We start from the raw sequence: 14,907 nt of genomic DNA on the forward strand, positions 1-14,907 counted from the left end.
ATTCCATTACAATGCAAACTTTGTTTAAACTGAGGATATTGGCTCATTTTTACCCCAATTAGCTGGAAGCTCCTAGCCAACCATGATTTAAGTTGATCAGGGATCAGACTCATCAGAAATCCTATGATTCGTGAGTACATCGGGAAGTCAGCCGAAAAAACAGCAAGTCCCTTCCATATTATTACCAAGAAGTTGTCCTCATTTTGAAAGGAAAATCTTCCATATGCTGATACACCCATCCTATCAAACCGAAAGATTCCTCTGTGGATCCTTCACACACATGGAGGGCTTCCTACGATGCTTTTAAAAACGATGTAACATTGGACACTACACTAGAAATTTTCAGCTCCAAAATTAACCCTGGAAACTAATTTCCCGTGTGGTTTTTGCTTCTGAGCTTTTCTATTTCCAGAATCTCCCCTTTCCTCGCCGATTACGAAGATTTCATGAATGTGAAAACAGGCTTTGAAAAGGGGGCTTGGCAAAGCATATGTCACTTGCCTCTATCTCAGTGTTTCTCAACCTTGACAATTTTAAGGCATGTGGACTTCAACTCCCAGAATTCCACAGCCAGCATTGCTGGCTGTGGAATTCTGGGAGTTGAAGTCCACATGCCTTAAAATTGTCAAGGTTGAGAAACACTGCAATCTCATCACAACCCTAAAACCTTCTAAAAAAAAAAAAAGACAACGGCGGCACAGGGCTAACCCAACTCAGGTACACGCATAGGGCTGAGTCTTCGGAAATAAAACCCCTTCTGGTTTGTGGGACTTCGTTCCGGGCAAACAGACGCGTTTGACAAAAACACCCCCCGCCCTCCGAAGGCTGCCTAGATGCAGACACGAAACCACCCTTTGATTTTCCCGGGAAAGCGATTGGTCCCAAGAAACCTCGCGATACTCAGCAGTTGCGAAAGATGACGCAACTTCCTCCGAGCCAAAATGGCGACCTCCAGCTCGAAGTGTGTGAAAAATGGAGAGGTTGTCGCCACGCTGGGATACACAGGTGAGTAGAAAATAGGGCTGGGAGATGAAGAAAGAAAATCTCTGTTAATGCCGAAGCTGCTCTCGGTTGCTTTACGGTTTCAATGGGCTCCGACCTCGTTTTGACAATGTGCTGATACTCCTTTTGTTTCTTTCGCTAATGGGGCATATATAATGTATATATAGATGCAAAGTGCCTGCACATAAGTCAATAGAGTGTTGCGCTTCTGCTTGTAGTTGGAAACTGGTTTTCTGCAGGAGGAAATAATGGAGGCAGTAATTCAATAAATTGACCTTTTTGCGAAGTAGCTTAGACGGGGAATCGAAATTAATTTTGATTTCACGTGATCTGAGTATTCAGTAAATGCATACATATACATAAATATCCACAAAAGAATATGCTTCCACTTTTTAGCAGCATTACATAAAGTGCAAAAAGATGTAAGAAATTGTAAATCAGTAAAATGAAGCACGAGATAAAAAAGATAACTAAATCAAGCAACATCTGCAAGGAGGGCAGAGGGGTTCAGACTGACCAAAGCAATGGAGTAGTATTGTGATGCAAATCCCATTCATTTTTTCACATGAATTACGTAGTTGCCCAAATATCTGATGTGGTGCAATAGCACAATATTTATTATTTTTGTACCACCTTTATTATTTTTTATAAGTAACTTGAGGCAGTAAACATATATAATACTCCTTCCTCCTCCTATTTTCCTCACACCACCATTGTGAGATGGGATCCTGCAGATGCTGCTCCCAGTGCCTTTCTATCCTTGCAATTCTTCCTGTTTCCACCAAAACTATCATACATCCTCTTTTGTCTGTCTTGTTTTGAAAATGATATCAATTCTATCCATCACCATGTTCTTGTTCTTTTCTTCCCCCTTCATCTAGCCATTGCTCATTCATATATTTGCTTCAGTTCAGTTTTCTTTCATTTTCTCTGTAAGATCGAACCACTTAACATACTTTTCTCATTAGTAACTCACATTTATATTGATGTTCATTCAATATCCAGGTTTTACTTTGTCTCTTCTTGTTTTAACTATAAATATTTCTTAGTATCCCATTCTCACTTCATTCAGTATTATTTTCACATTTCTAATGACATACTCAGATTTGACTTATATGTAGCAAAATGGACAGAAACGTGCTTTTATACATATCCATAGTTACCTCTTTCAAAAAAAACATCCATTCCTGGCAAAAGGCACTTATTGTCTATTAATTTTCTCCAGTGTTTGTGTGTCTGAACACTTCTGTATTTTCCTGTTAGTAAACATTTTGTCAAATTTACCCAAAATCATCTACTTACTCTAGTTTCTCACTATTTATTAATAACTTGCAATGTTTCACTCCTTTTTCCTATAAAAAACAGTAATCTTTGATCAATTTTCAAATGTGTATTTTTTGCCTCATATAGCATTTGTGTTCACTGCAATTTATACAGGTTCTCAACAATGTGAGATTTTCTGCATTCGTGTTTCCAACTAGTAAACTTCTAATGTACTCAATCATTCTTGATACATAGATACAAAAAAAGGCTTTGCTCAATTAAACATTTATTTTATTCATTTGCAGTGGTTCTGTTTAAATATTTGCCTGTACAGAAATAGACATAAAGTGGAAAGGAGACATTAGAGATTCATGTAATCCATATTCCCCACTCCAGTTCAGCAAAAATAGTTTACAATTGTCTGGAGTCCATGAAGATTAAGGTGGACAGATGCAGCAAATATATCTGTAAAAGTGGAGACAGATCTTACATGTATATTTATATGCATTTCAATTTCTGAATTTTAATGTTCTCTGTATGGAGAGAAAAGCCTGCCTGGGCTTCTCTTGCTTCAGGAAGTCTCCCCCCCCCCCCCCCGTCTAATCAAGAATCAGTGAAATTAAAAATATTTCTCAAGAAAAAGTGTTATTAGTTAAGAGAGAGCCCGTCTCTTTCCCAGAAATGCTTGTTTAATCAGTCCAATCCTCTTAAAAGGATTTAGCAAACAAACTAAAATGCAAAAATAAATATTTCACAAAAGAAAAATAAGTAAATAAGCCTGTACCTATCTTACTTTGTACAGTCACATACAGACCTAGTAATAAAACATTTCCTTCTTTACAAATGATTGTTTTTTCATTTATGAAATGTTCACCAATATTAGTTTTTCTTCCCTGAAGTTACTTGATTAGCAAATGCTTTTCTTCCTTTTTAGCTATTCCAGTCAAGTTTTCTGAGAAGCACCAGTCACCTCGTTATCTCTATGGCCTCAAGCATTTAGCAATAATAATAGCACTTATATAACATTTCACAGTGATTTACAGCCCTCTCTAAGTGTTTTGCAGAGTCAGCATATTGCCACCAAAAATCTGGATCCTCATTTTACCAACCTCTGAAGGATGGAAGCTGAGTCAACCTTGAGCCGGTCAGGATCAAACTCCTGGCAGTGGGCAGAGTCAGCCTGCAATACTGCATTATAATCATTGCCCCACTCTTTAGTCATTCATCAGTACAGTTGTTAGTGCAGATAAACTTGTGGGATGCTGCTCTCTTCCTGAAGATGAGAAAGGCTCTAATTCAACAATATGAAAGGCATCAGGTTGAGAAAAGCTGTCTTAGACTATCTTTCAGAATTGCTACCTGTTGCAGAGAAACTGATCCAATTTTGTTTAGGGGCAAAGTATTCTATTTATTGAAATAATTGTGACAGCACCTGCGGTGATTGTTTTTTCATTTATGAAATGTTCACCAATATTAGTTTTTCTTCCCTGAAGTGACTTGATTAGAAAATGCTTTTCTTCCTTTTTAGCTATTCCAGTCAAGTTTTCTGAGAAGCACCAGTCACCTCATTATCTCTTTGTGAAAGAACACAAAGTCAGAGAGGGCAGAGATCCCAAGAGGCCTCAAAACCGAACACTTTTTGTCCTAAATATTCCTCCATATTGTACAGAGGTGAGTTATTTGGGGAAGGAGGGGAAGATTATATAAGCTATGGGGATTTTGACATTCAGAACAGAGATATTACAAATGTCAGTAACAAGATAACTTTGAGAAGATAATATACATTGGATTTTTATGAATAACATTCTGATTGGAATATAAGTCTGCTGGTGAAAAGTTGTTATCTTTTTCATTCTGTTAATTGATCTTATTTGAATCTATCTGAACTTCTGCCTAACATAGTCCCTCTAACTTGGTGCCCACAGTTTCCGTAGCTCAGATATTAACATTGAGAACATCAGGTATGGAACAACTGATTGTAAATATTAGCAGCATTGGTTGGGCTGAATGTCCAACTAAAATATGAAGAAATCTTTGCTAAGAGAAAGTTTACTTTTTTAAAAAATTGAGCAAATAAAGAAGTAGTATAGTTAAAGGAATACATAGGCGTCTTTCGCTCTGCCCCGCCCCCTATCCATATGAAAGACAGAGTTAATTCTATCTCATAATTGTGATCAGGCTTACTGCCAAAAGAAAGGTGCAGTATGCTAAGACTCCAGAAGAAAGGTACAGAATGTAAGAGCTCTTAAGAAAGAATACACAGTTTTCAGGGGGCCATGCTGACTTTTTGAATGACATGTTGGTTGCTGGAGTCCAAAAATTAAGGCATAAAAAATAGTGAGCAGGATAAATGGAATAAAAATAAATACAATTAAATATATGTAATATATCTAGCCATTTATTTTATAATTTCCCCCTTCTCTCATATTAAAAATTATATAAGCATGGAAACTTTTAGAGGATTCTGGAACCAATATGAAAGATTTTCAAAGGCCACATTCATGAGTTGGTCCTCAAGCTATGCAGCCCTGATTGAAGAGAAGAAAGATGTGAGCAGTAACCTGCCTGCTACTGATAGCTGAAAATGTTGGGCAAAATAGAAGAAACCATTTCATTTTTCAGAAATGTCCACTCTTTAACTATGCCATGAATTATGCTGAAATCTTTTTTTTTTCTTTTAGGAATGTTTATCAAGGCTGTTCTCCAACTTTTGCCCTGTACAATCTGTGGAGATGTGTGAAAGGCCAAAGCCAGGAGATGGGACAGAAACACCCAGGACCAAATTCTTCAATAACAAGATACCCTTGGTAAATTGGGAATGTGGAGGAGAATAGCACGATGAAGGAAGCTGTGGTGTTACCTTTTTAAGAGGGACAAATGAACACTTTTGAAAAAGACCAAAGGAAATGTTTCATTATGATGGTCAAGTATTGCCTTATCCCTCACATTGTCCTTGATTCCTTTATGAAATAATCAGGTAGTGTTTATGTTGTGCATCAAGATCTTTTAGACTAACAAACTTACTATGCACTGTTGTGGTAGCTTTAGCTGAAAGGAGTTGGGTCCCTTTCTAGATTGCTTCCGTTTGGCTGTGCTCATCTTATAATCTGGATTATCCTAGATAATTTTTGAAGGCTGATTGCTTGATTCTTTAAAGGAGGCAGAGGCAAGGCCCTTGTTTAAGATGCAATTTTTGGACCTGACTTATTTTAACAACTAATGTGCAATATCATATTTAGCTGAGTTTTTTCTCTGGGTTCTAGGTTAGACAAGGGTTCATAAGTATTTCCAGACCTATATGTGAGAGAACAACCTGCAACTAATCTCAGGCAAGATAGACATTGATTCTAGGGGCTGACTTGTATTTTAGATATGTGTGAAATATTGATGGGAAAAAATATCATAATGGCGTATGAACAGTCAGGATGAGGCTGGAGCAGCTATCTCTATGGCAGCTATCGCCCTTAGTTTTTGGGTCACATGTAAGTGAAACCTGAAACAAAATGCTTCTTGCTTCACAGGGATTCCAAGTAGCTTATGTGGTATTCAAAAGACCTGCTGGGGTACAGGCTGCCAAATCCTCATCACTACAAGGGCCCTATATAATATCTTCAGAGAGCCATCCTGTGCAGACTGGCATTCACAGTAAGTTAAGCACAAATGCTACACATTTTCCTTTTCTAAGCCTGGCATACAGAAGTCTACATTTAGGGGCTGTACTCAGTCCCTAAACTAAGAAATATTGGACAGAACTCTCTTCACACATTTGATTTCAGACTTCTGATTTGTTTTTTGCCTGATTTGACTTATGATAAAACATTTAGAATGAAAATCAAAAAGGGAATGGAAATACAGAAAGGATTTGAGTTCTGAGCAGTGAAAAATGAAATGCAAATATAATAAAATACGTACACTAGCTAAAAGGCTGTTTGTTTTTCAATTAATGATTCTGGATGGTTGAAGATGCTGGTTATTGCCTATAAATCTCTTCATGGCATAGGGACTGGTCACTGGAGGAACTACTTAGCTCCCTTCGACAGAATCAACAGGCTTTAAGTACCATTCCTTCTCTGTCACTGTGCCTGCCCTCCTGGAATGTGTTGTCTTCCTGGAATCTGGATGACTCCCACCCTGGAGGGTCTTAAAGACCTGGCTCTTCTCCCAGCTCTGGGCTAGGATAATTGTAGTTCATGTTGGTTGTGTGCTGTTTATGGGTTTACCAGATATACTATCTGTTTACTGGTATAAGATTATGCTTGCATTATGAGCTGCCCAGTATCAGTCTGGAGTTAGGCAGTGCCTTTATCAAACAAACAAAACAGGTAAAATTAAATCCAACAGACAAACAGCTTGAAGGGTAGCCTTGACACAAAGGAAGTTATTGAATAGCAAGTACCTTTGCTTAAAGTAACATTAATAAAAATAAAGAGGCCTGATAAAGTGTAAATCGTTCTTCTTAATCATATTTTTCCTAACTGAAAATCCAAATAAATTTTAGCTTACCTAAGACTTGTTTTATTTATGTCAAAATCAGAGGTTTTGATTTTGGTCTAAAATGTATTGCAGGCAATGATGGACATTCCTTGTTATTTCCATGACATACTGTTGGTCTATGAACTGCATGGGCTATCAGTAGGTTTCCAGATGTAATTCAAGGTGCTGGTTATCCCCAGCATTAGGGTCTGGTCATCTGAAAGACCACTTACCTCTTGCTGACAGAATTACAATGCTCTGAGTCCCATCAATTAAATAGTGCTATCTGGTGGGACCCTATCAGGAAGTGAGCCTGCCTTCTGGAACCCCATTTCCGCAAGATTTGCATGTCCTTCAACATTGCCCTGTTTAAACAAGCCCTTCAGACTTGGCTCTATCTGCAGGCTCTCATTTAAAGTAGCTGGACATCTCAGAGAATATTCAATAACAGTTGACTGCAATTGCCCAGCTATTGGAGATGCAGTTCAATAGACTGACTCACATAATTTGACATCTCTTATTGTCATATTTTGGATTTAATAATTTGATAATGTAAGATTTCTCACTGTATATCAAGACTGAATATCCTGGGTATTTTCCCAGTATTTAGAATTTACTAAGGTTTGGGATTTTTTTGCAAACGGGAATGACCAAAATAATTACTATATAACACTGGCAGTATAAAACTGATTTCCAATGGTGGATTGCTGTTACATATTGGAATTAGCTTCTCTGTGAGTGTAGGTGTATGATAAAAGGACAAGGCAAATTGATTAACATTTTTTGGCATTGCTGCTTATGATATAAATGCCCAGATGTTTTTTCTTTAATCTTTAGTAATCTTAAATCACATGTATTTGTTAGATTTCTATTCAACCTCTTGTACAAGCACTCAAGGCAGCATGCATAATGCTCCTCCTTCCTGTTGTTTTCTCAGAATAGTCCTGTGAGTTAGGCATGAATTGGCCCCAAGCCAGTATTTGTGACTAAAGGAGGATTAGGACCTGGATCTCCCTAAAGGCAATCCAGCCTCACAGCACTATATCCCCACTGGCTGTCATATTGAGTGGGTGAATGTATTTATATTGTTGGTTTATTTGATGTAATTAAAATATTATAAAACATAAACCTTTATGCTTAGATAAACCATGTTTTCCTGAAAATAAGACCCGGTCTTATTTTTTTGCCTCCAAAAGAGGCACCAGGTCTTATTTTCAGGGGGAATCTTTTCCACTCACCTCGCGGTGACAGCACCAACAGCCCCACCCAGCCAGCCCACTTCTTCTGTGGCTGAAGGAGCAGCTTCATTCTGCAGCTGAGAATGGAGCTCCGGCCTGCATTTCGCAGTCAGAGGCCTTTGCGGAAGGCCTCTGCAGCCGAGAACTGAGCTATGGATTGAATCTGTAGCTTGGCTCTCTGCTGCAGAGACCTTCCAGAAAGGCCTCTGACTGCGAAATGCAGGCTGGAGCTCCATTCTCAGACGCAGAATGAAGCTGCTCCTTCAGCCGCAGAAGACGTGGGCCAGCGAGGCAAGTCTCGATCCATGGGAGGCCTGGATGCAATGATAAGCTCCACCCCCCACCCCTGCCCTAGTTTGATTTTTAGGCAAGCGCCTTGCCCCCAAACTAGGGCTTATTTTGGGGGTAGGGCTTATATTAGGTCCCCCCCAAAAGCAAGCTAGGTTTTATTTTCAGGGTAAGTCTTACTTTCGGGGAAACACGGTAGTTCAGTTTGTCCTACAACACTGAATCTGGTTCAGAATAGATGAAGAGAAATTTCCAGATTCTCAAAGGATTCTCCCCTCTTTTTATATCTTGAGAATTGCACTACAAAGTTACTGATTACTTTGTTCTAACTTTTCAGAATGGATTGCTAGATACGCAGCCTCAATTGTGGATCCTGCTGAGCTGAAGACGGAAGTTGACTCTTTCATGCAAAATTATGATCAAAAGATTGCAAAGGTAAAGCAACCAAGGACATAATTGTTGTTGGGAAATATTGCCTGTCTTCAAAGAGTCTTTTCTTGATCCAACTCCTCTGGAATGGGTTAGGATTAGTAATGGCTGGCATGCTGCAGTGATTAAAATGTGTAGGTGGAGTTTAGTTCTTCTCAGCCAGAAAGCTCATTGAGTGATCTTGGACTAGTCATTATTTGTCTGAGCACATTATCTCACAAAGTTTATTTGAGAATACGTAAACAGGCAGAAGAGAAAAGCAAAGTGGGATGTAAAGTGATAATATAAATGTCTTCAATCCAAAAATTACAGTGGTTTTTCAATACATTATCTATGGTTGTTGTACCACATTGTGTCCACCATACTGAACTTGGCCAGGGCATTTTCTCCCCAACATGTATCACATGTCTAAAAAGGGGTTATTTGGACAATTACATTATCCACATTTCCTGAGAACAAAACTGCTATTATAAGAAAGCTCACTTTGCACAAAACTGGGATTTCTTCAAGTTAAGAATGGCCTTCTGGATTGTAAACACTTCTTGAAATCAAGTATGACATCAAACTTGAGATTTTTTTTCTTTCACATTCCTGGAACAGGAAGAAGCCAAAGCTGAAAAGGAAGAAGGTATTCCTGATAAGGAAGGGTGGGTGAAAGTGACAAGGAAAGGCCGAAAGCCTGGCCTTCCATGGACAGAAGCAGCCAATTTGCAGGCCCTAGAAAGAGAGAAACGCAAGAGAGCACGCAAGGAACTGCTCAATTTCTATGCTTGGCAACATCGTGAAACCAAGAGAGAACGTGAGTTCTTTGCCTTTCATGAACTGTTTCATACATAAGATTCAGGCAACATTTTTTATTAATCACTTGGATGAACAGTTGTAAGGAACATTTATCAAATTTGCAGAAGAAAACTATTGGGGTGGAATATCCAATAAGACAGAAATAACATTTGAAATAATATTGTTAATTAGAAAAATTAGCTGAAAATTATATTATAAATTTCAACAGATCAAGCAAAATTCTTCAGATGCACAGATATAGAATGTAGGCTACCTCATCTGGTAATAACACCAGAGATTTCTGCAGTGGTTTGCCATTACCTGCTTCCTAGGGCTAAGAGATAATGACTGGCCTGGAGCTGAGATACTGTTTCTAAGGCAAGAATAGAACTCAATCTCCCAAATTTCAGCCTGATGTCTTGATCACTACACTAAACTAGCTCTCTAGGATATAGCACATTTCCTAATTATAAAGGAGCGTAGTTTGGATAACATCAGATTGTGTTGTTTAGGTAACATAGTCCCTTTGTAGGCAACCTGGACAACAACTAAAAGTTGTTAATATCATTTTCAAAAATTTGAGTGATAAGTGATGATGCAGTGAAAACATACATTGTTTTGGTGAGGTGAGAGAAGGAAAATTGAAACTGAGAGAGTTTGTTCTCATTTGTTCTGCTTCTTAAGTCAGTAAATTATGGACAGTGTGGAACCCCATTATCCCTTAAAAATAATATTCAAGTTACTCTAATAGCACTATAAGCACTAATAATGACCAAAATTTTGAAAGATTATGAGCAACAGTGAGGGAAAAAATTATTTGATCTCCTGCTGATTTTGTACGTTTGCCCACTGACAAAGAAATGATCGGTCTATAATTTTAATTGTAGGTTTATTTTAACAGTGAGAGACAGAATAACAACAACAAAAATCCAGAAAAACGCAATTCAATAAAGTTATAAATTGATTTGCATTTTAATGAGTGAAATAAGTATTTGACCCCTTCGCAAAACCTGACCTAATACTTGCTGGCAATCACAGAGGTCAGACGTTTCTTGTAGTTGACCACCAGGTTTGCACACATCTCAGGAAGGATTGTGCCCCACTCCTCTTTGCAGATCCTCTCCAAGTCATTAAGGCTTTGAGGCAGACATTTGGCAGCTCAAACCTTCAGCTCCCTCCACAGATTTTAATGAGATTAAGATCTGGAGACTGGCTAGGCCACTCCAGTACCTTAATGTACTTCTTAAGCCACTCCTTTGTTGCCTTGGCCGTATGCTTTGGGTCATTGCCATGCTGGACTACCAATCCACGACCCATTTTCAATGCCCTGGCTGAGAGAAGGAGGTTCTCACCCAAGATTTGGTACATGGCGCCATCTATCGTCTCTTTGATGCGGTGAAGTTGTCCTGTCCCCTTAGCAGAAAAACATCCCCAAAGCATAATGTTTCCACCTCCATGTTTGGGGTCATAGGCAGCATTCCTTCTCCAAACACGGCAAGTTGAGTTGATGCCAAAGAGCTCGATTTTGGTTTCATCTAACCACAACACTTTCATCCAGTTCTCCTCTGAATCATTCAGATGTTCATTGGCAAACTTCAGATGGGCCTGTGCGTGTGCTTTCTTGAGCAGGGGGACCTTGCGGGTGCTGCAGGATTTCAGTCCTTCACAGCATAGTGTGTTACCAATTGTTTTCTTGGTGACTATGGTCCCAGCTGCCTTGAGATCATTGACAAAATCCTCCCGTGTAGTTCTGGTCTGATTCCTCACCGTTCTCATCATTATTGAAACTCCACAAGGTGAGATCTTGCATGGAGCCCCAGATCGAGGGAGATTTTGTGTTTGCTCCATTTGCAAATAATCGCACCAACTGTTGTCACCTTCTCACCAAGCTGCTTGGCGATAGTCTTGTAGCTCATTCCAGCCTTGTGTAGGTCTACAATCTTGTCCCTGACATCCTTGGACAGCTCTTTGGTCTTGGCCATGGTGGAGAGTTTGGAATCTGATTGATTGCTTTTGTGGACAGGTGTCTTTTATACAGGTAACAAGCTGAGATTAATCCTAATCTCAGCTCGTTACCTATATTAAAGACATCTGGGAGCCAGAAATCTTGCTGATTGATAGGGGATCAATTACTTATTTCACTCATTAAAATGCAAATCAATTTATAACTTCTTTGAAATGCGTTTTTCTGGATTTTGTTGTTGTTGTTGTTCTGTCTCTCACTGTTAAAATAAACCTACCATTAAAATTATAGACTGATCATTCATATATACATACATACATACACACACACACACACATACATACATACATACATACACACATACACACATACAGGCACAGACACACACAGAGAGAGATATCTGTATATGTGTGTATTGTATATGTATATATGTATATTTCTCATATATATGAGAAATAGAAGAGTTGGTTGTAGGAAGGGTTTACCAAAGAGAAGCTACTAAAAATTGAAATACAAAAAAAAGCAAATAAAACTGGGTTCCAGATTCAAGCTATATATCACACAAGTCTTTTTAATAGAAGACTTAAAGGCATTTTGCTGTGCTCAGAGATAAAGAATTTTAAAAAAAACAAGGTAATTTCCAAATGGTAATTTTCCGTTACGCAGAATAAAAGCATTTTTTTAATTACTGAACAAAAAAGAGTTAAGATCCAGTTTAGCTCTTGTAAGTTCCTCTTAAAAATTAGGTACTTCGTAGCCAATCTAAGGTGATAAGAGTTACTGCCCTATAAATAACACTGAGGACAGCATCACTGGATACTTCTTTGTTTACTTTGGCAGAAGATATTTATCCTACCCCCCAACAGCCTTTATAGTTGGCAGATAAAGTATAGTAGAAAAAAATATTGGACTCTAAAATAAAATTCATTATATGGCATGGAGATATTTTTCTTAAAGCTAAAATTGTTGAGTTTTAAATGTTTCTTTCTATGCAATATGCTGCACTCTTCAAAGGGCCACATTACTTTGGAGATATCTATTGGGAGATACATACTGTTGAGGGGACTAGACTTGCCAGAGGATATGCATAAATCCAGATCAAATGTGATCTGGAACAATCCTTTTTTATTTTGCTCTTTCTCTCCCCAATCAAAATGCTGTTTCCAGGGGGACAAATTATTCCAGTAGATCACTTGAAAAACAGATGGAACTCAATCTCAATGGTTAATATCAAATAAGACAGAATGGGATAGGAAGATTGTTAAATGCACAAAATGTTTTCATATTCTCTAACTAACTCTCTCTATGTTATCTGGTGACATAACGGCAAATAGGTTGAAGCATTTTTCTTACTCATCCTTATTTTCCAGTAATAATTTGGATCACCTTGAATAGTTGTTACCTGCTCACAGATAATAGGTTTGAAAACATAGATGGTTTAAGAACAATATTCTCACCTCTCCTATCTAATATCTTTTGTGATTCTTTCAGACATAGCCCAGCTAAGAAAGAAATTTGAAGAGGATAAGCAGAAAATTGCTCTCATGAGAGCACAGCGGAAGTTCCGCCCATACTAACTTGGAGAGGTTGCAGCTGTCCCCAGGGCAACAGTAGCCAAACTAAGAAATTAGTTTTTCATTAAGAAACCATCCCTGATCTCTTGGCTGAACTCATGCCTCAGCTGCTGAATAAAAGGTACCAACTGCAGTCACTTGTTAAGTCTCTGTGAAGCTGATAATTCAATGTCAAAGAATTTCTATTGACAAACTGCGTCTTGATTCCATGCTAGGACTTCCTAGCGTCATGAACCTAGGACTTCTCAAATAATTTTTATAATGAACCATTCTGCAGTATATTGCTTTAGCACACTTAACATGAAGGGCAGTTGTTCAACCACCCTCCCTAAACTGTTTCATTGTAAACGATAAATGTCAAGGTTTTTTTATTTTTTTATTTTTTTAAAAAAAAGAGATAAAAGAAGAAACTGATTTTTTTAAAAATACTAAGATATTATACCAGTAAATGGACAAAGAAGTTCCAAACGTTGTGCAGTTGATACGCAATATATCATTGATGAGAAGTTAAAAGCCAAAATGCATTATTTGTAACAATGAAGAAAATAATTTAAAAAAATATTATTGAATTTCTGAGCTGAATGCTAAAATCTTCACTGTTCTGTTGTTTAAAGATAAAAATGGAGAAAAACTACTAAAAACATTATAGATAAATATTTAGTTTTTAATATCTCCTTAGTTGTTCTCTAACTGATGTACAATATTTATTAAAAATAAATAAATTATATTTGTAGTTCCTTAGTCATTTTCTTATTCTTAAACACCACACATTAAATGCTTAAATTTATCTTACGACATAATATACAATATCTATGGAATCCATTCTGGTTTAAATTTGGTCAAACCTGTTTTGTTGTGCTGCTAGTATTTCCATTTCTGCTCATTTATGTTATATCTTCAGTAACATATCTCTTTTCTAGGTTTATTGGTGACTTCCTGGTAGAATGGAGTGTATTATATCAGGTGTCCCCACCCCCTGGGGTGTGGCCCATTACCAGGCTGTGGCCCCTTCTGAACCAGGCCGTGCAAGGGGCAGGTGAGTGCACACATGCACGCAGCTCCACTTGCATGAGCAGCGGGCAGGTGGGCACACTTGCAAAGCTGCACTTGCGGGAGCGGTAGGCACGCGCCCTCACTTGTGCAAATGGAGCTGCACACCTGCGTGCCTGCCACTCACACAGAACCATCCCTCTTCCCCCCCGCCGGTCCGCCAAACTGGAAAGGTTGGAGTCTACAGATAGTCCTCAATTTATGAACACAATTGAGCCCAAAATTTCAGTTGTTAAGTGAGACATTTGTTAAGTGAAGTTTGCCCCATTTTACGACTTTTCTTGCTTCACTTATTAAGTGAATAACTGCAATTGATAAGTCAGTAACTTGGTTGTTAAGTGAATCTGGCTTCCCCATTGACTTTGCTTGTCAGAAGGTCACAAAAAGTAATCACATGACCTTGGGACATAGCAACAGTCATAAATATGTACCAGTTGCCAAGCATCTGAATTTTGATCACATGATCATGGGGATGCTGCAAAAATTATAACTGAAAAATGTTCATAAGTCACTTTTTTTAGTGCTATTGTAACTTTGAATGTTCACTAAATGAACTTTTGTAAGTTGAGGACTACCTGTATTGAGTTTTTTTAAAAGTTGATCAAAGAGCTCTGGTCTGAGAAAACAATTTTCTATCCTTAAGGCCAGTGCATTCAAATCTCATAGCATTTGACATCAGCCACACTTAGAAAGGGAATCACCACATTTACAACACAGAATCTGCATTCTTCTTAGAAACAGGAAAGAGGTTTCTGTGCCAAGTTTTGTAGCAGGATGTTTGAGGTTTTGAGATTGGAACCTTCAATGCCAAATGGCAGTATCACTGCAAAATATTATAGTGTTCATC

General features: G+C 38.1%; 1 protein-coding gene across 1 annotated transcript; it reads left to right on the forward strand.

Annotated features, from left to right (window-relative positions):
* Window positions 1–916: 916 nt before the first annotated feature.
* Window positions 917–13,713, forward strand: RRP7A (ribosomal RNA processing 7 homolog A). Its single transcript, XM_015813523.2, is given in 8 exon segments — window positions 917–933; window positions 935–1,005; window positions 3,794–3,936; window positions 4,947–5,072; window positions 5,787–5,910; window positions 8,602–8,699; window positions 9,294–9,492; window positions 12,928–13,713. Coding segments are annotated over 8 exon segments (864 nt in total). The 3' UTR covers window positions 13,014–13,713.
* The last annotated feature ends 1,194 nt before the right edge of the window (window positions 13,714–14,907 follow it).

The sequence above is a fragment of the Protobothrops mucrosquamatus genome, unplaced genomic scaffold (genome assembly GCF_001527695.2).
Source record: "Protobothrops mucrosquamatus isolate PMUCROS unplaced genomic scaffold, P.Mucros_1.0 scaffold162, whole genome shotgun sequence".
NCBI lineage: Eukaryota > Metazoa > Chordata > Lepidosauria > Squamata > Viperidae > Protobothrops > Protobothrops mucrosquamatus.